This window comes from Syzygium oleosum, unplaced genomic scaffold, assembly GCF_021117445.2.
Source record: "Syzygium oleosum isolate NSW1041296 unplaced genomic scaffold, Sole_v2.1 Sole_v2.04, whole genome shotgun sequence".
In the NCBI taxonomy this organism is placed as follows: domain Eukaryota; kingdom Viridiplantae; phylum Streptophyta; class Magnoliopsida; order Myrtales; family Myrtaceae; genus Syzygium; species Syzygium oleosum.
In genome coordinates this window covers 8,109,455-8,136,928 of record NW_026607488.1, presented here as the reverse complement: position 1 = coordinate 8,136,928, position 27,474 = coordinate 8,109,455, and the positions used below count along the sequence as shown (strand labels likewise).

Genomic DNA, 27,474 nt, shown 5'->3' with positions numbered 1-27,474 from the left:
TAATCATGTCGTGTAGAAATATGGGTATGACACGAACACAGCAAGTTTAACAAACGCGTCGAACTGTCTCGCCGCAAACGCAGACGCACCTAATAAAGCGGGTCTTACAACAAGACACAATTAAACACGATTACAGAAGGTATCCTCGTGTCGGGCGCCGGCACAAACATGATAAAGTTGACCTGCTTACAAACACACATTAACCCGTGTACACAAGAAGTACACAACATACGTGTACACACTGTAACTCGGGTTAACACGTTGAAGACGCTTCCAGATAATACGAGTAATTTCACTTCACCTTACATCTAGAGCGTATCGTTACGAGCCGAGAAAACGGAGAACAAAAGAAATACCGTTATCGCAAAAATCGCGTAACAAAAGAAAGTAAAAAAGGGGAAGAAAAAAAAAAAGGAACGCAGCAACGAGTCGGCGCGTAGTGATCCCCACGTCAGCTGACGTGGCCACCCCCCAGCAGGCGGTTCTCAGCTGCTTTCATTACTACGTCTCAGCTCCCCCACAATAATAGATAATAATAATAATAATAATAATAAAGAAAAGGAAACCAAAAAAGCCAATTCGGTCGTTGAAGAAGGAAGGAAGGAAGGAAGAAGAAGCACCAAATCCAGAAATCCTTCACTGTGTCATCGCCATCACCGCCATCACCATCACCATCACCATCACCATCACCACCATCATCCTTCCTCCATCTCTCTCGCTACGGACAAAGCATTTCGAATTCGCGGCAACCGACGGAGCTCTTTTCCTTACATGACAAGCCAAGTGTGTCGGCTCCGCCACCGAACGCCTTCAATCACTTCCTCTTCCAGGTCGGTTCCCCCCCACCCCCAACTCCCCGGCACCGATTCCGATTTCCGTTGCTCCGTCGATTTCTGTTGCGTTCTCTGTTGTCTGTGCGCGCGCGCGCTGAATGACGCATGTGCTTTTTTGCTCTCTAGGGCTCTGCGATCGCGCGCGCGCGCGCTTCGGGGACGTTGCCGGGATGGCGTCCTTCCTCAAATTGTTCTACCGGAAGCCCCCCGATGGCCTCCTCGAGATCTGCGAGCGGGTCTACGGTAAGGGGAGGAGGGAAGGGAAGCTTCAATTCGCGTGTGGTTTGTTAGCTTGATTTTGGCATGAGTCGGCGTTTTGGTTTTTGCTGGGGAAATTGAATTGATAGCAACTCTTTGAATCAGCTGATATGTCGGTAAAATTAATGTAATATAGAAGTTCTGGAGAATTTTCGGTTAGGAGAAGTTCTTGGCTGCAAGAGTAGAGCATGTAGCGGTAGGCTTGATGCACGACATCATGTCATGAGGATGGATATAGTAATTAGAACAGAAAGGAGAATGGTGTTTTAGAATTACTGTAAAGTTGACTGGGGCGGGGAGCTGTTTAGTAATTTGTATTGTTAAACACGCGATCGAGAATTATTTCGTCGGTAGATGAGCTGTTGAGACCCTCTTGTGGAAAAGCATGCAGCTAGCTATATCTACATTTTTGAAATCTCAATGCTGAGCCTTTTTTCCTGTTCAGACTACTTGTGTAAAAGAAAAAAAAAGGGAGATGCTGTGGTGACCTCTGTTTCGCTTAGGATGAGCTGCGGAGTGTACTGTACTCGAAACCAGATTGCCTTGATTACGTGAAGTATTTTGTCTGCATTATTCTTCGTATGGAAAAATGGAATTGGCTGCTTGTTAGACCCTTTCATTTGGTTAATACAGTGACTTGGAAATGCAATTGATAAGTGCTCATTGTGACTTTGTTGTTAGTATTTGATTGCTGCTTTGCTACTGATGTGTGGACGGAGGAGGACTACAAGGTTCATATGCGAGGAATAGTTAGTCAGTTTCAAGATCACTTCCACGAGTCTTCTATTCTGGTGTTCAATTTTCGTGAAGGAGAGGAGCGAAGCAAACTCAATAACATTCTCTCTGAGTATGATATGACCATCATGGACTACCCTAAGCAGTATGAGGGCTGCCCCTTGCTGACAATGGAGATGATTCATCATTTTCTGAGGTCATGCGAGAGTTGGCTTTCTCTTGGGCATCATAATTTGCTGTTAATGCACTGTGAACTTGGTGGTTGGCCAGTTTTGGCCTTCATGCTTGCTGCTCTTCTAATTTATAGGAAGCTATACAGTGGCGAGCAAAAGACATTGGACATGGTTTACAAGCAGGCTCCACGTGAGCTTTTACACTTGTTGTCGCCACTTAATCCCGTCCCTTCTCAACAGAGATACCTACAGTATGTCTCGAGGAGGAATGTGGCCACTGAATGGCCTCCTTTGGACAGAGCGCTCACTTTAGACTGCATTATCATCAGGTCCATTCCAAATTTTGATGGGGAGGGTGGATGCCGCCCTATATTCAGGATTTATGGGCAGGACCCCTTTCTCGTTAATGATCGCACTCCCAAAGCATTATTCTCAACTTCAAAGAGAAGCAAAGTGGTTCGGGTTTACAAGCAGGTGACACGTCCTACTTATATCGAATCCATTTTGGTTTTACGTTGTTCTTCTTAAATCTTCCTGGACAGAGTTAAACAGCTCCGTAATAAATATGCGGTTCCTGAAATAAGTAATTTATTTGAATTGCGTCGTCATTAAAATACATGGTTGCTCTTACCTATGTCTATAATCTTATCGTTTTCATTACTGATGGTTGAAGATGTATAAAGGAAAGCTTAACAGGCTTTTACAAATTATCTTTGAAGTTGAAGAGTTTATAGATTGCATGTCCTCTCCCCATTTGACCTCTAGGAAGATGTCTAGGGTTTTTCTCAATAGCGCGTGTTATTAATTTCTTATTTCCTACAGAGATGTCCTTGGAAGACTTGAAATTTTTTTAGATTTAAGGTTGCTCAATTGATTGGGGTGTCATACCTTAGTAGATGGTTGAACGCATTTACAGCTCATCAGTTGTTAGTCATGATATTCTGAGTGAATATATCATCTTTTATATACGTTAAATTAGATTTCTCCAATATATCAATTGATGCTGATTTGCAAACATACCGCGCGACGAAACCTGTAAGGATGTTACTTTTGGAGACTGATCTTCTAAAGTAGGAGAGAAAAGTTTGACACCGTCTGAAGTCTCAGCTATCTATAAGCACATTGAAGTGGTGCTAAAATGCCCCATATATTCAATTTTTCACTAGCATTTTCCCCCATCGGTTTAAACAACACTCTTTCTTTTTGATGGAGACATGCTTGAAAATTAGCTTTCTCCCTTTCTCTGCAGCGCTATTCACAAGGCAGAAATTGATAAATAGAATCAGTTATTGAAGATGTTAGAAAACTTAGTGGAGCATCAAAATTTATCAGCATCTCAAATTTACGGTTTGCTTTCTGATACCAAGGCAATTAGGTAAAATTAATCTGATCAACATTTCGAAGCTGAAGAATGATTGAATTCCATTGTAGTACTCTGGGTCTGGAATGAACAATTCAAATGAAGCATAAATGATTGTTGTTCGTCTTCAATCCGGCAATTCGACCTGATTTTAAACTGCCAGTTGGTCTTGGTTTTTGGTATATGCTAGCAGTGACACATATCATTTTACTCTTCCGAGATTTCACTTTTCTCGTTAATGTTGTCTCTCCCTCCTTTGAGAAGGTTGATAAAGGTTTTTTCTGAAACCTTTGTTCCGATAATCTGCAGGCAGAATGCGAGTTAGTTAAGATTGACATAAACTGCCATATTCAAGGAGACGTTGTGCTTGAGTGCATAAATTTATTTGAAGACTTGGAACGAGAAAAGATGATGTTCCGCGTCATGTTCAATACAGCTTTCATCAGGTCAAACATTTTGATGCTTAATCGTGATGAAATTGATACCTTATGGGAAGCTAAAGATCTATTTCCAAAGGAATTCAGAGCAGAGGTATATCTGATGCCACTTTTGTTTAACTGCAGTCTTTGCAGAGATATATTTTTCTTAGCATCCATGTTATGCTGAACTTAATAAACTATCTATCTTGTTGATGAAGATCCTCTTTTCTGAGATGGATTCCGCTGCTTCCGTTGTTCCCGTAGATATTTCGTGCTTTGAGGAGGAGGGCCTTCCGATAGAAGCATTTGCTAAAGTTCAGGAAATTTTTAGCCATGTAGAGTGGTTGGCTCCCAACACAGATGCTGCAATTAATGTCATCCAGCAAATGAAAGTTTCAAATATAATTCAAGGAAAATCGGATGCTGATTCTCTACATGTTCTGGAAAGTTTCCCCTTATCAGCTAAAAAGAGTCCTGAAAGTATCAGAGAAGAAAGTGATGAAAAGATGTTAGAAAGTAAGATGGAGAAGCACGGTTCTGTTTCCTTCAGTCTAGAGGATCAATCAGTTCCCCAAAAGCCATCTCCAGGGAGAAGAGTGGAGGCTACTCAGACTACCAAGCATTCTCCAGGTTACATTGATTCTGTGCAAGCTTCAAATCTAGTGACGACAAAACAAGAGACTACTGCACCTCTTGGTCTCGCATTTGAAAGTCAAATTGACGATCTTGCCTCATCTGAGAGGAAAGCAGAAAACCCAACAACGGTATCCTCAGACCAAGCAGTCCAAATCAAGTCTCAGAATCTTTCCCTTGAGCATCTAGGACCCAAAAGTGTCTTAGTTTCACCGCCAACACCTCCTCCACCTCCTCCTCTTCAACCTGGTTTTTCTGCTTCCACCTCTTCTCCTCCTACATCTCATTATCCCTTGTCTTCAAAAGCAGAAAATTCACTTGGTGATGAGATAAATTCTCACATAGAGGGAAAGGAGGAGTCTACTCCAGCTCATCCCATGCCACATTCTCCTCCTCCACCTCCACCACCACCACCACCACCACCACCACCACCACTACCAGGTTTGAGACCAACAGCTTTAGCTGGTGAAGAGGTCACTTCTCGTTTACATGATATGAACAAGCATTATTCAGCCAGCTCTGCAGCCGAGCTACCTCCTCCTCCTCCTCCCCCTCCTCCTAGCCCTCCGCAGCCATCTTCAAAAACACCAACACCACCTCCACCACCAATGCCGCCACCGCCGCCACCACCACCAATGCCTCCTTTGAAGGAGATTCAACCAGCGAATGTGAGACCTCCACCACCTCCGCCACCTCCTCTTCATTCTGGGCAAGCTATGGGTCCTAAAGTTCCCCCTACCGCACCACCGGCACCCCCTCCTTCCCCTGTCATGGCCAAACAGTCTGGAGCTACAGTGAGGAACTCCCCACCTGTTCCTTCTGCGCCTCCTCCTCCTGTTCCTTCTGTTAAAGGTGTACCGAAGACTGGTGGAGGACCTCCTCCAGGTCCGCCATTGAGTGCTTTCAACACTGCAAAGGGACGAGGCTTGTCACGTACTATAAGTTCCAAGAGTAGCAACATGAAAAAGCTAAAGCCTTTACATTGGTTGAAGTTATCGAGAGCGGTACAAGGAAGCATTTGGGCTGAAACGCAAAAATCTGGAGAAGCTACCAAGTATGATTTTTTAGTATTATATTTCAAAGGTAGTCTGTTAATATGGTAGCAAATAATTTGTCTTGCAACAATTTGTAGGGCTCCGGAAATTGACATGTCTGAGCTGGAAACTCTTTTCTCAGCATCTGTGCCGGTTTCAGATCACAGCAGAAAAAAAAGTGCACGTGGCTCAGATGCACGCAAGGCAGATAAAGTGCAACTGGTAATTATATGTTCTGATAATTCTATGTTCTTGGCTCCAGATGTTTGGGCCGTATTCCAGTTTGATGGCTTTTGTTAGTCGGCAAACTCAATCTTGGTATATTTCAGCCCCTTACTAGCATATATGATCCAAGGGAGCAAAATTCAATGACTGCTTATTGGTCAATCTTGAATTTACCACCTTGGACACATTGAAAAATTGGCAAATCCATTGGAAGTTGCATTTAGTGATGATGCATATTTCTGACTGTATGCACTGGATTACATGTCATTTATTATAAGCCTACCTGTTTAATACTCAAATATACATCAGAACCTGTCTACTTAAATGGTTTCAGGACTTTAACCATTCATTGGGGTATTTGGCTTCTGCTAGAAACAAAATGACCTATATTGGAAATACTAAAAAGTACTGCAACCCCTATTACAGCTAATAATAAGCCATCTCTTACTAAGTAGAATGGCTATTTAGATTTTTTGTTTATCCAGTATTGTGTTTTTAATTGAAGAAATGGCAAATTTGATTTCGTTCTATCCATGGGCTCATTTGCATGATTACTTATATGTAAAATCTGTTGTAATGGCAAAAGATTTTCTAATGCAAGACCTTTGGGGTAGAAAATCTTTGTTACTTTCCAGTAAACTTCTTACAGTAAATCCATATAAATGAGTCATTCTGAGAATTTTTGCCTCTGCCCTTGATGCTTTTCTTCAATAGTTATTATTCTTGAGGTTTACTGTAGCATAATTTCCATATTGTCGGAGCAAAGTCAGTAAGTTAACTTACTGTTTTCCTCTTCTATAGTTGGGCTTGATTTGCATGTAAATGGTTCGTCAGACAAATCATTAAGTTGAGGTATCTTATTATGTCTCTGGTGTATATAAAGAGTGAAGCTATGACACAAATTTTCGAAGATAATGTATGAACTTTCGAACTCCAGGTTTAATAAATGACAATGATTTTTGGAGATGGAGTACAGGCTGTCAAATTAGGTCATGTGTTTTAAACATTTCTTTTATTCATTTTGTTCCACGATGTTTTATTTTCATTATATTTGCATTTAGCAGATTGGTGTTTGCAGATTGACCACAGGCGAGCATACAACTGTGAGATTATGCTTTCAAAGGTCAAAGTGCCATTGCATGAGTTAATGGTAAGCTTGATGCTGCTATGTTTTGCATTAAAACTCTAATATAAGTGATGCTGATAAATGCTTTTTAACTAAGCATCGTAACCTGTAGTCTTGTTCTCGTATTGCTTTCTCTATATAGGACGATAAGTTGATAAGAGCTGCATACTCATGTAACGCAGTCTCTCTAATTTAATTGCACTTCAGTACATTCTTAATAATTCTTTTCTTGTTTATCATATCTGTCCTTATTAAGTGGGATTTCAATGACGCTTCCGTGGTTGGATCAGTTGACCTTATGACTGCCAACACTTAATCTCAAGTAGAAAACATATTGCATTTATGGTTTGTAATGTTTGGCTTGCTGGACCTCTGTGATCTCTTCAGTTGCAAGCTGATCTTTGTTTTGTATCTTTTTGATATTTTCATCTTGATGCTTTTCTAGAATCTTTTCATCTGCTATTTTGGTGGATTTTAAAGCATGTGAATGACACGATGGCTACAGCCTTTTTTCATGTCTCCTTGATCGATCAATCATTGAACTCCTCAGAGACATCGGTGGTGCATCTTTGATTTTCCTACGGTTGACAATTTGTGATAATCATATTGCATAACATGATGTAGGACAATGAATGAGCCTAATTTTAATTGAATGTTTGAAGGGAACTTGCAGCAGAGGACAAGTCGAGTGGATTACATTTCTTTAGGCATCACACCTAAAGTTTCTGAAGCATTGCAAGTGGTGTTTTTTTTATCTTTAAGAATCACACTTTAGAGACACGGCTGGAACCTAGATATTGATTCTTCTTTTTCTCCGCGACTTGCATCACATGATTCAAAGCAAACAATTCTTTAAGGTCCAGGAGAATCGACTTTACTGCTCAATTTGTTTCCACCAGATGGTAAACCGATTGGAAATAAGAAACCTAGGATGATACTTTGAGCTGCAGGGATATTTATTGAAATCTCAAAAGATCTTAGTTACTTATTCAATCAGCAGAGTAATCCTAGTCCTATTAGGTCTTATAACTGACTCGAGGATCAACTTTAACAGATCTTCATTAAAAAGTGAAAACAATGTTACTAATTCTACAAAGATCAATTTGTTTGATCCAGTGGGCAACATGAAATACAGTCGTCACTCAATGCCTGGTTACATGTGCTTGTGTTGAGCTAAAATTATGATATAATAAACAAGTGATCCCATCTGTCACGTAGAAATAAAAGTTCATCTTCTACTTGGTTGACCCTCTTTAAATCTTTTAAAGGCAGATTAAGCAGGTTCGCTAGTTATTTCTGCCATCAGGACACTTCTTGGACAGTTCTCAAACATCTTTATATGAATCTTCACCTGCTTAAATATGAAAAGCTGTTTGGTTAAGCATGTTCTATGCATCGCATTTTTTTTATGTGCTTGATAAATGGTTTAGGTTCATGCTACAAAGATGTGGCATGATTAACAGACGTACTTGTTTTAAATCAGCAAATATTTGTAATGCCAGTACTTGATACAACTGTTATGACCGCAAACATTAATTCCCAGCCCTTAATGTTTCTACAATGACCATCAGTAGCAATTCAACACTTTACATCTAGTTGTTATTCTTTCTCATCCGTGATGTTTGTACTGCTCGATTTTGGTTTTCATCATTCTTTGTTATGTCGGTATTATTTGAGCAAGCATGCTAGACTATGTAACTTTTTTTTTTCTGGCCCCCCTGTTCGAAGGTAATTTGCCGTAAACGTTTATGTGGTTAATGTTTCACTGAGTACCTTAATATATCTAGATTTATATGACAGAACTCGGTACTTGCTCTAGAAGATTCTGCATTGGATAATGACCAGGTGGAAAACCTCATAAAGTTTTGTCCAACAAAAGAGGAGATGGAACTACTTAAGGTAGAGCAAACTTCTTGTGAACTGATAAAGTCCTGCAGATATATATCTATAGCTCAAGAAACTGCTGTTACCTTTCGTTTGAAGATTTATTTCTTGAGTGCTCGAATTTCAGGGCTACACTGGAGAGAAAGAAAAATTAGGAAGATGCGAACAGGTTTGTATAAGCCCATTCTCTTTATATATATTTAATAACCGTTATTCTACATCAGATACATATTCCTAATACCTTTTTTTTGGGCTGAGCACATTTTCTACTTGACAGTAATATTCTGTACTTTCTAGATGCTTAGTCTGTACATGCTTTGGACTAGATGGACATTCTTTTGTACTTAGATGTCTAACCAAATTGAAATGTTACATTTCTGGAAAGTAATAGTGATAGAAGTCACATGTAGTAAAGCTTAAACAACCATAAACTCATATATAGTTGATGTGCTTTGAGCTTTGGTGCGACTAAACTAGACAGATTTTATACGAGCTAGACATGCTTGTTAATAAGTTGCCCATGATATAAGAGTTAAAAGATGTTGAGGCAATTATAGGCTCCTCTGGATCAGACATGTGCCATGCGCTTGGTTTTATAAGTTTTCCGATTATGAGCTTGTGAAAGATAAGGGAGAGGTGCAAAAGTATTAGAGTTATTTTGTAAATCAGAATTGTGATTATATCTTGCGGTGATAGATGTGAAATGCAGTTTCTGGAGTTGGAGTCTATGCTCAACCTCTTTTCCTACTTTGCATGGTTTAGTTGTGTACTTATCTCCTTGTGATTATACTAAGGATAAGTGTGTACTAAGTAATACAACAGAAAGAAACAGTTAAGTAGAGTTTCCAATCTTGCTAATTAGATGGAGTCTCCTTAAAACCCTCGGTACTGAACACCTTGGAGAAGTATGGTGGATTCTTAATTATATATGATGCCTTTGACATGCCATCTGATGAAATATACTGGGATCTATTGCAGTTCTTTTTAGAATTGATGCAAGTGCCCCGAGTTGAATCCAAACTGAGAGTTTTTTCATTTAAGATACAGTTTTCAACCCAGGTGAGAATAATTTGTCTGGTTCATCTTCTTGCAAATTGTCCAGCATTATTCTCGGTGTTAATTTCGTTTCTTCCCTCAGGTTGCTGACCTCAGAAACAACTTGAATATAGTGAACTCTTCTGCTGAAGAGGTACATGATTTGTCCTTTTTGACTAGCTTATTAACACCAGAGGCGAGAGAAAACTTTGAGCTGAGTTAAGCTGCTACAAGCAGCATTATTACATTCCCTATCAATTGAAAGACCTCCAGGTCATTGTAGCCAGAGGTTGACAAGAGAGAAAGGCAGAGATAGAGAATGTAGTAGTATGTTCAGTGGCGAACTATAGGAGGACATGAAATTGCCAGAGCTTTGAGAGAGGGAGGGATTTATGATGTTCTTTAGTCACACAAGCAAGAGAGTGCTGAATCAGCCGGTGAGGTCTTTCAAATATTGAGCTGAGGTTTCGGGTTGGAGATGCCCAAAGTAACAAATGTGATGATGGCATCTGGTTGTGAGTTTTTGTGCTAACACACACTTGCTCGCGTCATCAAGGTGTAATTCATCCCTTTGAATTTATGAAAAAGTAGTAATAAGAATGAGAGGTGTTAAGCTTTTTATCATCCTGGCGTCGAGCTATTTTTCCAGAGAGAGAGAGAGAGAGTCCACATCAGCAGATTGCAGCATCAATTTTGCAACCAGCTGCAGGCTAGCCTAACTCAAAATTTATGTGACTTTATTCTTTACCGTCCCTATCAGATCAAGAATTCTGCGAAACTGAAGAGGATTATGCAGACGATACTCTCACTTGGGAATGCCTTGAACCAGGGGACCGCCAGGGGTGAGTTTGTTGAAACGTTTATTTTAGGGTCCTAGTTTGTGGATTATGATTTATTCTCTATACTTTTATTAATTTTTCAAAATCTGTCGGAGTTACTGTAAGCAATAATTTAAGCCCTATTGGAATTACTTTTGCTTCAACTTTTTGCTTTTGCTTTTCCTCTAATAATAAACCTCTTGGATCTTATGACAGAGAAATTAAAACATTTAAGATCATTTAAAATCATGTAGACGCTTTTCAAAGCTCAAATTAAAATATATAATACTTTGAAATATGGCAGCAAAGGTGGTAAAGATTTTGCTTTAAAAAGCTGAAACAAACTGGCAGCTAAATAAATGAACTGAGAGGACAATCTTCCAATGTTATGTGTTAGATTGGATAATCCTTTTAGTCAATATTAATTCATTAATGGCTGTATATATAGCACTAGGGTTTCATACTGTTTTTTTCTTTTCTTTTCTTTTTTTTTTGGTTGGGGTGGGGGGGTTGTGCTTGGTTTGGGAATTTTACATGACTAATCATGATGCAATCTGGGTTGGATGGGGTAACCGTGTGTTTACAAAATGGTGAGTGTAAGAATGTCATTGTGCTGTCAAACTCCAAGGTAGGTTCCAAAGGTCTGTGTTCGAGCAAGGGTATACCCTTTGAACGGGATACTACGGTTTGTTTCTAACTAAATTATTCTCATAGGGGCAATGCTTAACTGAATGAATGGATTCAAGCAATGACCAAGTTCTTCTATTTTTTTAATAAATAAATGCCAACTTACCCATCTGAAGTAAGAGCAGTTTTGGTTTTATCAATTTATCTGTGGAAGTATCTTATGCTTGGTGATGATGACTTTATGTTGTAAGCTTTATTTTGTGGTAGCAATATCGCTTGTTTGTCATGGGGAAAAATCTTATGCTTGAATTCCCTTTTTCTTTACCTTTTCTTTTTTTTTTTTTTTGGGTCCAGGCTCTGCTATTGGCTTTAGGTTGGATAGCTTGCTCAAGCTAACTGAGACACGTGCTCGGAACAATAAGATGACTCTCATGCATTATCTCTGTAAGGTGATGATTGCTAGCTCTGGCCAGCGACTGATGACAAAACTTTTGCACTATTTATGTGAAACTAGCTTTACGATTGAATAGGCACTCATTCTCCTTGGGAAGTCTTTAGTAACTTAATCATCTCCATATTACACATAAGTGAGGTCTTGCCAGGCTTAAAACTCATTCTGATGACCGAAAACTGCTAAATATATGAATGTTAAGAGTTTAGATTTGTGCAGAGTAGTGACAAATAAATGGTGGCTTGAGAAGGAAAACAGAAAATAAGGAAAATATGGGCTAGACGTCCCTGCAAATTCTAATATGGCTTTCGAAATTTGATGATGAAATTTGGTTCTCTTTCCTGATTGTTGTCGTGAAGTTGGTCTGTACATATCAATCATGAAATAGTCTTTATCTTTATGGATTTATAAAATATACTCTGGATTAGGTGGGACAGGTATTGGCTCATTATTATCTGAACTTACGTAAACCTTTTGTCAGTTTAGTTTATGTTATTACTTTTATTCACCGGAATGAAATAAACTGACAGAAGGTGTTCTCCTCCTCCGGTTACGTTTGAACTACCACAGCACTGTGGCATGTGGATTAAATGATCTGCAGAGGCTAATTTGTACCGAGTTGTCAAAAACTAAAGTTTGATGATGACATGAACTTTTAAGAACTGCTGGATACAATGAGAGATGTATGAATATGATTGTTTTATAAGAGTTAGCTGTGGAAATGAATCACTCCCTCTATTTATTAAGCCTGCTTGGGCCTTTGCCTTGGTGACATCGTTTATGTGACGTGTTCGTTTATTCTGGTTTATATTTGACTTCTTCATTTCATCCAAATGACAATGTTCATATACTTTCATTTTTGTTACCAGCAACTCAAGTGCGTTTCTCTGAGGAAGTTTCTCTGATGTGCTTGGTTTTTTTTCCTTGATGAGCTTTAGGTACTAGCTGATAAACTACCAGAAGTTCTAGATTTCTCACAGGACCTGGCGCATTTGGAACCAGCATCCAAGGTACTTTCTGTAACCATTCATGAAGTAGGAAATTTACGGTCTGCTTGTCCTTTCCTGAAAGAAGTACTTCTTGCTCTCGTTCCAACATTTACAATTGGAAAAAAAATGTTCGAGCTTTAGAAAATCATGAGAAAAAGATAAAATGACTCTACATGTCAACATTTGTATTTTTGAATGTTTCCAGTGTTCAGCATTAAAAAGCAACAGTCTCTCCTGGCAGACCCTACTTGGCCAACCTGACAAATATGTGTCATTTCTTTTCAGATACAAGTGAAATTCTTGGCAGAGGAAATGCAAGCAATAAGCAAAGGGTTGGAAAAGGTTATGCAGGAATTGTCTGTGTCTGAAAATGATGGTCCTGTTTCAGAAACTTTTTGCAAGGTTTGTAGAGCCCGACAATACTATTTCCAATGATTCTATCCTCAAATCTGCCTATCAATGGATGACTGTTGACTGCCATTTATCACGATAATTACTATTGGTGATGGTGATTGAGGGGCCAGGTCATGAGAACGTTGGGGTGCTCCTTCACCCAAGTTCTCAATGAGTTCAAATGTTTAGGATGTAAATAGATGTTATTGAAGTCAGAGGAGGATAACAGTGGTTAGTTAGCAGGATCCGCGAATGGAATTTTCAATAAAAATTATGTGTTAGCTTAACGAGGTAATAACCGCCATTTCCACTATTATATAAGGGAGGCAAATAGGCAAATTGTTTATTTTGTACTTTGTTGAGGAAAGGTTTGACTGAATATATATCCTAAACTTTTGTTTGATTTGAATTTCATAATGGCGCTTATGAAAATGTGGCGATTGTTGGATCCTAAATACAATAAAATGCGGAAACTGATGTTTTAGCTTATTTCTGCAGACCTTGAAGGAGTTCCTTCGCTCTGCTGAAGCTGAAGTGAGGTCTTTAGCTTTACTCTACTCTGGGGTGGTATGTCTCATAATTTGGCATGAACAATAGAACTGAGCTTGTACCATTCTCTGTATTGGTATACAATCATAATAACTGGGAAGATGTATTTCAGGGTAGAAATGTGGATTCATTGATTCTCTACTTTGGAGAAGATCCAGCTCGTTGCCCCTTTGAGCAAGGTACCGTTGCTAGTCAATATTGAAATTCTGGTTCTGCTAAGGGAAAGAATGGTATACTGGCTTAGTTTTGAAGATGATATTGCCATCATTGTTCCGTTTGCTTGACAATATGTCAGCTGGTGAATATACAACTCTTACAAAATCATGTCAAATGATATATAGCCATGTTTGCCAATGTGATATAGTCTCATATGAAGTCTGAGCTTCGTCAGACAAAATCCAGCCTTAATTTAATCTGCTTCTGAGAGAATCTTCTTCTGACAAAGTTCTGTATGATATTTGACAGTCGAATTAGTAGTATTTAGTTATCCGGATCACTAGTAGTTATTCAAAAAGCGAATGACAAAACAATGAACAGACAGGTTAAAAGATTGACAAAGCAAATTGAGTGTCTTTTCTACTAGTGAATAGGGTATTTTGACCTGTACTTTCTTGAAGTATACGCATACAGTGGGGGATGGTTACGACTATTTTGATATACCCTCAGCTTTAAAGCTATATTGATGGATTATGAGAAATCGAAATGCGGTTTGAGAAGATACTTAGGTCAAGGCAAGAGGCTGGAGCCACAGGATAAAAGTATTTCATGGTACATAGTGTAGGGGTTGTTGATGCATGGTCTCTTTTCACAGCAATTGTGTTAGCTAAGTTTCCTCTTAAATACTATTGCAGTTGCCTCGACTCTTCTCAACTTTGTAAGAATGTTTAACAAAGCCCATGAGGAGAACTGCAAGCAGAAAGAACTTGAGATGAAAAAAGCAGCTGAAACTGACAAGGCGAAGCTAGGCGATTCTCATAAGAAGGCTGATCATCAACTACAGACATCGCTTTTGATGAGTAATGTTCTATGATCATGCTTTCATGTAGGTCAAGAAAGGAGATGTTCAACTTAACCTTCTGCTTACAAAGATGGCAATGGAAAATCAGGTAGTTTAGCGGCTAGTGAATAGAGTGTACATATTGACCAGCAGCACAATTAGGTCCAGCTGTATAGTGACACAACTTGCCTCTAACCGCAACCTTTCTTGGTAAGTTTTCTCCATCTAATTGAACAGCCTGCCTCGATACACGCCTTCTTTTATTTAACATGGAATCTTCACACGTTCCTCTCAACAGAAATTTTTCCATTATGCGACCTCTCACCCGTTGGCTTGACGAAGAAAGGCGGTTAGCCGGTAAGGAATAAATCATCTGATTGGCAACTGTAAAAGATCCAGATAAGCTAGTTATGAATAATTTCTAGGGACATAATTTCAGGGTAGGAATTTTCTAACACCTGCCTCTGCATCCTCTTTTTAAGGTTTTGTAGAAGTTGTGAATTACCTGATTTGAATGACCTCAACATAATAATTTCCTTCTGTAGAATATCAACTTGTGTTGTAGCACAGGTATTATTGTGGAACTTTTTCTTTCTTGATAACATCATCATGTTTTCCGTTATCGCTCTTGTTCCATTTAGTATTTTATGTCTTTTGATATTGTAACTTGCTAGTCCACCCAATGCTGTTTAATCTGCACTCTACTTTAGGATAGTACCGAAAAGAATCCCGGGTACTCCTGAAAGTTCGCTTCCTACCAATATCAGGTACGAGAATTACTTGCCTGGAGTACTACAGTAGTCAACACGGCATTCGTTCATGTCGATCGAGCTCATGAATAGCAGAGCAACCATGTCGGCCGCATACTATGAGTAGTGTCGGACTGGCTCTTGCTCTTGCAGTAAATTCATTCTTAGTGAGAATTGAATTGTGGAATTAGGGACTAATGTGTGCTTTTAAACTCAAAGATTCATCATCAATTATCATATGCTCCGGACAGGGACGATAAGAAAAAGAATATCTTTCCTCGTCTCCTTTTTATCTGGATTCTGGAGCAATATGACATTATGTTATGACAAAAACAACACATGATTAGCTGTCCAAGGACCGGTCTGGCGACCCCGATTTGCTTTCCCACAAGATTCAAATAAACAAATAAATTAATTAAAAAAAAATTGTTGGCGCAAATGTTGGCTGATGTGAACAGTGCCTCTGGCCAGTAAGTCCTGGAGTTAGTAGGAGAATACGTTGTAAGAGAGCACTTGTTCGCGAATCGAATCATCCTTAATTTATTCCAATCAATTCGAGGAAAATCTCGTAAAACAATTTTTTTTGGTTTTTCCCTTATCAACTTGTAAGAACAATGCACGTAATTTGACCCCGGAGGGTCAACGCGATTTTCCCATATTTTAGGTTAAAAAACGTGGGAGTCGCATTGAATAAAATACTCGAGATCAAAGACAGCAGTTTCCAACTTTCAAGATTTTGTATAATTGCGTCTATTAAAACATTATAACAATAAAAAATAAAAATATAAGAAAGGTGGCAGCAGGTGACCCGCCCATCAAGCCTAAAGAAAAGCGTGGCGGAACGTGAGACCTGTGTAAATGTTCCGTTCCTTCTCCTCCCTCGGCGTTGAATGCCATGCAGCTACTGGCTTTGGAAAAAGTAATCTCCCCCTCGCACCCATCACGTGCCGTCGACGGAATCGCAGGGCGTGGGGGCCAGCGCGCGACCAGAAGATCGCCACCGTCGCTGGCGGTGGACAGGTGGCGCGTCTGATCATTGTCTCCCCCAAGAACGATCCCGATGTACCCTCTGCAAATTCCCAAGAACACCCCCCCCCCCCCCCAAACCATGGATTTTCCCCCAATTTAGGGTTTTTCTGCTGCGTTTCGTTTTCGGACTTCAGTGAAGTTCTGGGTCGGTGTGCCAATTCCGGACTAAACAGTTATTAATGATTAGGGATTTTGATATGGATTTTCTACAAATTTAAGTAATTCATTAAGAAAACTCTTAGGTTGCGTTTGTTCGACCGGATAAAAGTCAGGATAGGATATGTTTTATCATATCCTGTGTTTGGTGGTGGTCCAGAATAGGATAAGGTCGGATATAGATCGGATAAAAAAATCCGAGGGGGGTGGGATAGACCTGGATAGGATTTCTAATGCCTATTTTTCCAGAAACCCTACGCTCCACTTGTCGTCATCTTCATACCTACTCCTTGTGCGCTTTCACCAAAAAAATTTCTCGGCTTTTTTTCCTTCACCGACTCCTCCGGACCCGTGAATAGCAAAAAAAAAAAATTATCTTATCCGACTTTAAATCCGTAGTCTACCAAACAGTGGATAGGATATGAAGAAATCCCAGGATTTCTTATCCTATCCTATCCAGTCCTATTCTGTTTAGAAATCCGGACAACCAAATGCAGCCTTACAGTTTTTTAATGTACTGAGATCTTATTGAGGACAGTCCGCTTGGGCGCTCGTTAACTATGCTTATCGTAGAATCGTTTTTGATTTTCGATGCACCGATTAGGCATGGTACGAAAGAGACCGGTACATGAAAAATAATAGACTTTCTTTAATTAGGCGCTTAACGGGTTGTCGACAAAATTTAACACACGCTTTGTTTGATTAAGTGTAATTAACAAGTGATCCGAGACCGCCCGTTATACCGTCTTCTAGAAATATTCGCTACTTTTTTTTTTTTAACGTTGGGATTCCTCATCGAAATTAAGACCAAGAAATTACATTATTACATCGTCGTCTTGCGTCGGTGAGCGTTAAAGAGAGAGACAAGCGCTTGCTTGTCGCCATCCGAATCCAAAGGGGAGAGCTCTCTCTCTCTCAGTCTCGCTCTAACAACGTACGATTTGGCCTCACATGGTCAGTCCTCCAAAAGGGCTCATCAATTGTATATGTCTCCCACTTTTTCTTTAGTGACGCTTTTGATTCCATCGGCCGGTCCTCCGCCAAACATTCTCTTCCCCACAACACAACCATGCGATCAAATCATGGTTCGCACTCGATTTTTCTAACTGTTGAAGGAGCGGGCGATTCACGTTTTTTTTGGACCACGGATCTCTCTCGGTGTAAAGAAGATCAGCTGAGATGATGTACCTCTCTTAAACATGATCACGATCAAGTTGTAGGACGACAACTGGGTCATTGAGATGCCAATTATTATCGTGGGTAGCACTATCGTTGTTATCATCATTATTGTTGTTATTATAATCGTTATGATTGAACATAACATTGGCCCTTTTAATCTTTCTTTCCGATAATGTGCCGTGATATTAATAGCGTGTGATGTTCATCGACCGGCTTAAGCCCTAATGGGATGATGATGGCTCCGACCATGTCTTTGATTGGTGGTTACAAACATGTACATCACTCACACTTGTACCTGATTAGATCGATTTCAAATTGCTTAGTACATGAGTTTTCCAAGGTGTGGGTTGGGTTGTTTTTAATTTCGGTCGGGATGAGTTTGGGTTATTGGCTTTTTTAAATCAACTCGGATGTGAATTGAGTTTGATCTTCGGATGGGTTCGTCGAGTTTATCAGGGTTAAGTCGCAAATTGCCACCTCTACCTAAATGGCAACACCCGATATTTCCCTTGCTAAAAATAAACGCAAAACAATGGGATAATTGTCCAAAAAATCATAAACATAGTATACGGCAATCAATTTAATCTTAAACCTTTCAATTGTGTTAATTTAATCCTAAACATTTTTTCAACCAAAAAAAAAAAAAATCCTAAACATTTTAATGATTTTCTAATATAATTCTTCCGACTAATTTTGGCCAGAAATCGCTAACGTGGACCCTGGCCATACAGTCAGCGCAGATGTGGACAATTTTTTCAATTTATTTTAAATTTTTTTATGAATTCTTATTCTTTTATTTTCTTCTTGAAATTAAAAAATTAATAGAAAATTAAATAAATTGAAAAATTGAAAAACCTATCCACATCAACATTGGCCATGCCACGTAAGACGGTCAACATCCATATCAGCAATTTCCTGCTAAAATTGGCTGGAATGACTACATTGGCAAATCGTCAAAAGGTTTAAGACTAAATTGGCACAATTGAATTTAAGACTGAATTGACTATCATACAATAAGTTTAGGACTTTGTGGACAATTTTCCTCGGAACAATCCAACACTGAATCCAAGAAGATAGGCAAATTTGAGGACAGGTTATACATGTTGGTGCTTGTACTTTTGGATCAGAATGATCATTTTGTTCCTTCCCTGAGAGGCATAAGTTTGACATCTTCTCATTTTGGGTCATGTGGATATGTTTATACATACAAAGGAACGGCATTGCATTATTGATTGTACATTCAATTCAACCCTGCCAAAATTTAATAGAAAAAGGTAGACAAGATTGTCACTCTTGATAAAGTAAGAAAATTTGACAGTTTAGTCCTTGAATAAAGACTAGCTACTTTTCCACTTCCATAGATATAATAGGGAGATTTGTTAGGAAATCAGAAAGATAGATTACATTACGTAAATACATTTTGATGATTAACAAAATCACAATTAATTACGGGCAATGGATTATCTAATCACGAAATGTAATTTCTCGTGAATCACGGTGCAAAGGAGAGAGGAATCGAAGAGGGTAAAGCTTGAAGTGAACTACTTTTGACGAGATTTTGTTAGTATATTCAATTAGATTCTTCGAGGTTAGAAGTGTTGGTCGATATTATATGTAGCGTTGGCACTATGTCACATGACCTAATCACATAACAAATGGTTATACCAAAATAAGCAATCGATTCAAGATAATACAAGCTAATTTTGTAGAACCAACACCAACAAAAATATTGTTCTACCCGTAAAGTGAACTAGCGATATAAACAATAGTGGTTTGCCTTGGGTATGCCTACTCCTCTCTTCCTGCTCCAACAGTCCAGTAGACTACCCTCCACTAGTTATGCCAAGCGTACGCACCGTTATAAATGCAGAAACCGCTATCACGCAGAATTTGACTTCTTTCTACAGCATTTTCGCTATAGACTGAGAAACTATCGGACCCCTCAATAGTCGTTCTCACTTAATACACAGAGCATAGTAGATCCTCTCCCCAAACCATAAACCCCACCTCTAAGTGTCTAGAAAGAATCTTATGCGCGCTTTGTCTCTCACCGACACAAATGACTTCGCTCTAAGTACAGCCACTCCTCTTACGTGTTTGTAAATGGGTTTATCACTCTTGCTAACTTTTAAGAATAACGCTTAAACTGGTATTGTAAGCCTACAAAAGAGATGGACCCAAAAAACTCTTAAGAATGCTCAATTTCTCTTGTTTTTGCCTTTCGTTTTTTTTTTGTTTATCTCAAAATAATCATTGGATGTGACTTTTAAGTCCCTTAGGTCAACGGATGCGTTTTCTCATCGGCCAACATCAATGTGGTGTACCAATCGTCTAGCTCAACCAATGCTTGGTGAAGAATAAATTGGCCATTGTGCTACATATACGAACAATCTCGAGTGTCTATAGTGGGGTTCGGATCTTGTACTAAACAAATCGATCGAGCTAATTGGATTTTTCCAATTTGTTTATGTTCTCCCTTTGTTTAATATGCCTAGGTTTATTTTTCAAAGGGTGACCTAAGATTATTCTCACGCATTCTTGTCTCAGAGCAAGAATTTCCCTTTTGTTTAAAGGAGTAATTCATTTGGACGAGAAAAAGAATGAGTCATTCAATTGAATGTGGACGCTACAGAACCCAACTGCAGTACCTAAAAGTTAATGTCATTAGTTGGACTTTGATTAATATTTAAAGAGTCGAGGACTTCATACGTTGTTACGACTTATGAGATGCTTAAGTTAGATTCTTTGAGCACTTCAAGAAATACGTACTAATTTTGTGAAACTGTTAAAATATGTCTCGAGTTTAAACCCGATAGACGAAATCCGATATGAGATTAAATATTATTTATGGAAGTTTGAATATTTCGAATTGGATATTTTAAGGATGTCCGAAAGTTAGCAAAGGAAAATATACGAAATCAAATTCCGAATTAAAGTTGGAATGTGCATCGGAGTCTTTGCCCACTGAAACAGCAAAGTCGAACAGGGAGCTTCCACGTTGAAGTCGGTCAACAAAGAAAGAAAGGAAAGGATATTGTGCCCAAGTGGAAAGAAGAAATAAAATAAAAAGAAAATAAAAGCATGGCTGGATTTTGTTTCCTGATCCCAGGCGTATACTTCTTTTGTTGACCAACATGGGACTACTTTCAGGCGGTGGATATACATGTATATATGCACACATACACACATACACACACACACACATATATATATATATGCTCATGGTCAGGGGATGCTTTTAACGAAGACTTGTTAAAGCGCTGCTTGCTTGCAAGTGCTTGGCAGTTGGTTTTGTTCGTGAATTACATCCAAAAAAGAGTTAGTGTTCAATCTGATTAAATCTTATGGTAAGATTTGTGTATAATTCTTTCGTGAGATTGAGAGATTATTTCGTGAGGAATTGTGAGGGTAAACACTGCGTGAGCTATTAAGTGTAATTGGGGTTTGGGAAATACTTAGAGTGTTTGAGTGACTCGAGTGTGGTTGTAATCTCCGTTGAATCGCTTGATCTATAATGGAATTATGTGCTATTTTCCCCATGGACGTAGGTCACTATGACTAAATCACGTAAATCTAGTGTCCGATTTATTTTCTTGTTCTGTCAATTTTATTGTACGATCACTTGGCTTCCGCAACAGGAACCAACCCCAATAAAAATATTGCTTCCACGCTCGAGTGAAATGGCAATATAAGTAGTGGAAATTAATGAGTTCACGGAAAGAGAAATTTGAAAGAAGATTTATATAAGTTCGCCTTGGGCGTGCCTAGTCTCTTCTTGCTCTAATAGCTCAAACATGCTAAATTTCACTAGTTACTCTGATATGCCGTTCATATCAAACAATAGACAAAATATGACTTAAAAATATTCGGTTTTATCACCGTGATTCACCAGCAGTAGATATGATATTATATCATAGCCGGTCCTATCCTGATTAGAAATCTAGATGATCAAACTTAGCCCAAGAGTATAAGTACCGTCGTGTTACAAGTATAGAACCTTCTACCGCGCAAAAACATTATTTCCTTTTACCTCAACCTCTTTATAGATTTATGATTTTTCCGACAATTTCTGTCTCAAAAACGGTAGAAACAATGTTACTGCTGCTTCACTGCACTCACCTGTTTTCGGTGGTGTTTACACCCGTAGCCTCACGACCCTAGAATTTGACTAATCTTGTTAAATAGTTAGGTTGTTCTAATTGGTCCGTTGTCTTGTACATCTCGTAATCATCAATGGACGTCACTTTCAATCCTTAGAGGTCAATAAATCCGTTTTCTTATTGACCAAAAACATCAATGTGGTGTACCAATCTTCTACTTCAACTAATGCTTGGTGAAGATAAAATTGTTTATTGTGTTGCTACATACATGTCACATTTTAAGTGTCTATAGCGGGTTGGATTTTGCACTAAACAATCAATCAAGCAAATTGGACTTTTCCAATTTGTCTTTACGCTCTCCCTTTGCTCAACCTAGGTTATATTTTTCAGGGGCGACCCAAGATTATTCTCATGGGTTTTTGTGTCGAAGCAAGAATTTCACTCTTGTTTAAAGGAAGCAGTTTGATTGGCCAAGAAAAAGTATAGTTTCATCTAATTTGCCCGTGTATGCTATTGGGCGAAATGTCACGGGCAGTGTCTTCCAAAAATTATGTCATTTGATTGGACTTTGATTAATATCTAAAGACTCGAGGACTGACCAAGGTCGTTGCGACTTATGAGATGCCGTCCGTCTCGTCTCGTCTCGTCTCATCTCATCTCAAGATTTACTCATTTTAAGTTCGATTTCTTTGACCTCTTCTTGCAAAAATAGGGGGGTATCGTTAAAAGTGACATTTTCTTGACCAAGTTGAGTTACCCAAAAGGGGGAGGAAAGAGGAATCATATCAGATGAATTGTCCGACTAGACTCTTGCCCACATTAAGTACAGAAACTCCTCCTTGGCACTAGCATTAGCAATGCTCCACGTAAAAACCTCTACAGAAGTAGATGTAGATTCCACTCTATCGAGGACATATAATCTCCGAAAGAGCTATAATTATGTCTAGGGAGCGCATCATTGGTTTGATAAATTCTAAGGAAAATAACTAGAAACCATCCTTGCGGTTCATTTCATTGTCATTCACGCTCCTCCGTTTTTAAAAACACCGAATCACTATCTGGAGTTTTTATCTATGGAGACTACTTTGGGTCTTCGCAGCTTGCCTTATTAATAAGAACGTCACTTCCTTATCAAAAAAAGGCACCCCCCATCACCCTCTTGCCACACCCAAACCCCCCAAAGTAAACCCAAAATGTAACCACCAGAACCCTAAGCTAGGTTGTGGCCACGGGTGATCGCCGAAAGCCTTAGGGTCCATTTATTTGAAAGAAAACTATCTCACGAAAATTATTTTCAGACTTTCTTATATTTGGATGAAGGAAAATTAGACAATCTACAAAAAGCATTTTCCATGGATTGAAAGCAACAAGACTAGAATAAGACTTTGTTAATTATTTTCGATTAAACGACTTCCCCTTCACGCAAGAAGAAAAGATTTCGTGCTAATTATTTTCGATTAAATTAACTTAAATAAGACTTTGTTAATGCTTTTTAGTGAATTCGCTTATTATCATCAAACACCATAAACTTGATTCTTTTCATCTTGTTTTGGCATAAACAAACACTAGAAAATGATTTCCTTTCTCTAAAATCGGATTTCCCAAAAACTATAAGTTTTCAATGAGATAAACGCACCTTTAGTGAAATTTGACTCATATACTTGTAGAGTCGGATCCTAGTTTCTGCATGGTTTAGATATGAGCCTCTGGACATTTCAATGAGTTCTTTAATTACTCGGACAAAGCTTTTGTTATCATCAAAATCCTTTGGGGATATTTTCAAACTAACACGGTAAATGGATCAATCCATTTACACTTTCAGCTTCAATCCAGCTCATGGTGTTGAATATTAACTAGATGGAAGATCAAAGTTACATTATACACTATTGATGACTCCAAATAATTTGTATGTCATGCCTTACAAATCTGTAAGAACACGGCCACGAAAATATATCTACACCTCCAAAATGGGAAAATTGTCCAAAAATTCCTAAACCTATTGTACAACAGTCAATTCAGTCCTAAAGCTTTCGATTATGCCAATTTAGTCATAAAGCTTTCAATTATATTAATTTAGTCCTAAACGTTTTGAAATTTTGTCAATTTAGTCATAAACCTATCATTTGGATAATTGGCCGAAAGGATTATATTGACAAATCGTCAAAAAGTTTAGAACTAAATTGATAAATCGTCAAAAGGTTTATGACAAAATTAGCTCAATTGAAAAGTTTAGGATTTTCGATAAAAAAAAAAGTTTAGGATTGAATATACCCATGTACAACATGTTTATGACTTTTCCAACAATTTTCCCCTTCCAAAATGGTAGCAACAAGGTTACTGCTGCTTCATTGCACTCGCCAGCTTTCGGTGGTGTTTACACCTATGGCCTCGCGACCCTAAAATTTGACTAATCTTTTTAATTAGTAAGGTTGTTCTAATTGGTCCGTTATCTTGTTTATCTCGTAATAATCAATGGATGTCACTTTCAAGCCCTAGAGGTCAATAAAATCCGTTTTCTTATTGACCAAAACGTCAAGGTGGTGTACCAATCTTCTACTTCAACTAATGCTTGGTGAAGATAAAATTGTTTATTGTGCTACAAACATGTCAAATTTCAAGTGTCTATAGCGGGTTGGATTTTGCACTAAACAATCAATTAGTCAAATTGGATTTTTCCTATTTGTCTTATGCTCTCCCTTTGTTCAACCTAGGTTATATTTTGCAGGAGTGACCCAAGATTATTCTCATGGATTTTTGTGTCGAAGCAAGGATTTCACTCTTGTTTAAAGGAAGCAATTTGATTGGCCAATAAAAAGTATAGTTTCATTTAATTTGCCCGTGTATGCTATTGGGCGAAATGTCACGGGCAGCGTCTTCCAAAAATTATGTCATTTGATTGGACTTTGATTAAATCTAAAGACTCAAGGACTTACCAAGGTCATTGCGACTAATGAGATGCCTTTCCTCTCATCTCATCTCATCTCAAGATTTACTCATTTTAAGTTCGATTTCTTTGACCTCTTCTTGCAAAAATAGGGGGGTATCGTTAAAAGTGACATTTTCTTGACCAAGTTGAGTTACCCGAAAGGGGGAGAAAAGAGGAATCATATCAGATGAATTGTCCGACTAGACTCTTGCCCACATTAAGTAGAAACTCCTCCTTGGCACTAGCATTAGCATCACTCCACGTAAAAACCTCTATAGAAGTAGAAGTAGATTCCACTCTATCGAGGACATATAACCTCTGAAAGAGCTATAATTATGTCTAGGGAGCGCATCATTGGTTCGATAAATTCTGAGGAAAATAATTAAAAACCATCCTCGCATTTCATTTCATTGTCAATTATCTAGAATTTTTATTTATGGGGACCACTTTGCATCATTACATCTTGTCTTATTAATAGGAACGTCACTTCCTTATCGAAAATGTCACCCCCAGTCACCCTCTTGCCACACCCAAACCCCCAAAGTAAACCCAAAATGTAACCACTAGAATCCTAAGCTGGGTCGTGGCCACAGGTCCTCGCCGAAAGCCTTTTACCACCGTGCCCGCCGTCGCCAAGATTAGGGGTGTGTAAAAAAATCGAGAATTGCCCGAACCATCAGGAATTGGACCGGACCGGACCGGACCGGCCCGGAACCGGCAGTTCCCATGAGGATCGATTCGGTTTCCTGTTCTAATTTACTAAAATCAGTGAGTGCCAGTTTGGTTTCCGATTCTAGACGTGGAACTGCCCATCCGCCCACTCGGACAGGATCGGTAATATATATATACATATATATAATTTTTAAAAAAAATTTCAACCCAAAAAAAAAAGAAAACATTTTTAGAAAAATGAAAATCATAAAATCTCTAATATAAAGCTCGACTCTCAACTTCCATCAATTCACGGCCGCGCCTTTAGCAGTTCATCGCTTCCCTCTCTCACTCTCGGTCATCTCCATTTGCGCGAAACTTGGTGGAACAGGTTCCATGGACTCACCTGGGAACCGGACCGGATCGGCGATCCGATTCCCGAGTGGATCCATGGAACTAACGGGCGATTTCAGATTCCAATTTCTCGGAACCGGTCCTTAGTGGGCGGTTCCCGGTTCCATGTTGAGAACCGCCTGCCCGGACCACGCTCACTCCTAACTAAGATCACTGTCGCCAGCCGTTGGCCCCGCCACCTCTCTCTCTACACACTCATGAATCATGATTGGCTATCAAAGTGATTATTAATATATTCCCTATAATTCCAGTTTTATGGGTATTTTGAGAATTCCAATACTATTCCCTTCTATTGTATATGCCATTCATAAAATCAAACAGTGTAACAAGTATTACATTACTTAAACCAAACGAGAAATAATTACTAGAGCTCTAATAATTATTTACATCACAGCAATTTCATTACTCTAATCAAATGGGCTGCACATGATGTGCTACGCCTTTTTTTGGATCTTAAGCATGACCTACTCGATTAAATGTCACACTCAAAAGCCGTCACGTCGCGCGCTTATTAGTCTTACGGGCCAATTTTAGCATAATCAGTGGTGCCCTTTTGACTTAACTCCACTGATCGGCTCAAACTCAGCCCAATTTTTAGTCTTCTTCGATAACCGGCATGACCAACAACAATAACAATAAGCGGTACAACAAAATGCATTCGGGTATGACGTCTTTAAGACGGGATCGGTCCCCGTCCCTCGAGAGACGTTAGAAACTCCGACCCAAAAATGGCACTTTCTATTTTTTTTTTTTTCCCTACTCTTCATCGACGTGCACATTACTCTGCCTCTGCCTCCGGACAAAAGCAGTTAACCTTATTCCCCTTACTATAATATAATCTTTACCATATAGTCTCCTTCTGCATGTGAGATCGGGTGACTTTTGGTTGCCTCGTTCGCAGCGCCTCCTCCTCTGGAGGAATCCCTTTGGTTGCAAAAGTTAAAGTTGCGATAATTTATTTTAATCTTAATCCCGATCTTTGCCCAACAAAAAGCGAAGGTTCGTATCACATCCCTCGGCGCCCCCCATCATTTATCCCCGCTTTTCCCCCCAAATCCAGAGACACGAAAAAGCGAAAGCGTAAAGTTAAGAAAATGCAAAACACAGATTAACAGACCGACAGTACAGAAATATTAGTGATTAAATTATGTCATTAAAACCGACCGACAGTACATAAATTATGTCATTAAAATTCTACATATTTCGTGTTTATCACAATCGACATGAATGGTTTAACTATTAGTGATTACTCGGAGCCTAGGACGTGAGATGCGTAACTCGCGTTCACATAATTCGTGCTAGCTTAGATTACGTAATAAATGGATTTCATAAGTTAAACTTTACGTCTTTCCCATCATTGAAATTGGGAAAAAAAAAACAACCGAGAAAAGCAATCGAAGTTATCGAGCGTTGAATTTGGATGACACAGATCGTGTATCGGAATTACGGCGCGTTCCGTTCAGAGCAATCTTTCGAGACCCGTTTCCCGTTTCATCGATTCCCATGGACGGAGCGGCGGAGCCTTATCCGATGCATGCGGACGAGCGGGAATAATACGAATTCCCAATAGGATTAGTCCAATTATTAGAAGGAAAAAAAGGAAGTGGGAAAAAAAAAAGGAAGGAGGAAAACAAAAAAAATAACCTACACTGTCACTTGCAACACAATCTCTGTCTCTCTCTCTCTCTGTCTCTCTCTGTGCAGTCTGTGGTACAACTCCTCCTATTCTTT

At 39.0% G+C, this 27,474-nt stretch overlaps 1 protein-coding gene across 1 annotated transcript; it reads left to right on the top strand.

The window, feature by feature from the left end:
* The first annotated feature begins 714 nt into the window (after positions 1-714).
* Positions 715-15,163, top strand: LOC115685333 (formin-like protein 13). The gene is made up of 19 exons (XM_030610385.2): positions 715-830; positions 960-1,076; positions 1,773-2,473; positions 3,669-3,890; positions 3,997-5,465; positions 5,544-5,667; positions 6,749-6,820; positions 8,597-8,695; positions 8,808-8,849; positions 9,659-9,739; positions 9,819-9,869; positions 10,476-10,557; positions 11,515-11,609; positions 12,550-12,621; positions 12,886-13,002; positions 13,492-13,560; positions 13,655-13,721; positions 14,394-14,749; positions 14,838-15,163. The coding sequence occupies exons 2-18, from the start codon at positions 1,004-1,006 to the stop codon at positions 14,570-14,572; spliced, it is 3,615 nt and encodes a 1,204-aa protein (XP_030466245.1). The 5' UTR covers positions 715-830; positions 960-1,003; the 3' UTR covers positions 14,573-14,749; positions 14,838-15,163.
* Positions 15,164-27,474: the final 12,311 nt, after the last annotated feature.

What these genes read in the sequence shown, in the direction of transcription:
- LOC115685333 (XM_030610385.2), top strand. Translation starts at nt 1,004, where the DNA reads ATGGCGTCCTTCCTCAAATTGTTCTACCGGAAGCCCCCCGATGGCCTC. An exon ending in CAAAGGAATTCAGAGCAGAG is followed by an intron (nt 3,891 to 3,996) that starts GTATATCTGATG and finishes TTGTTGATGAAG; the next exon opens with ATCCTCTTTTCTGAGATGGA. An exon ending in AGGAGATGGAACTACTTAAG is followed by an intron (nt 8,696 to 8,807) that starts GTAGAGCAAACT and finishes CTCGAATTTCAG; the next exon opens with GGCTACACTGGAGAGAAAGA.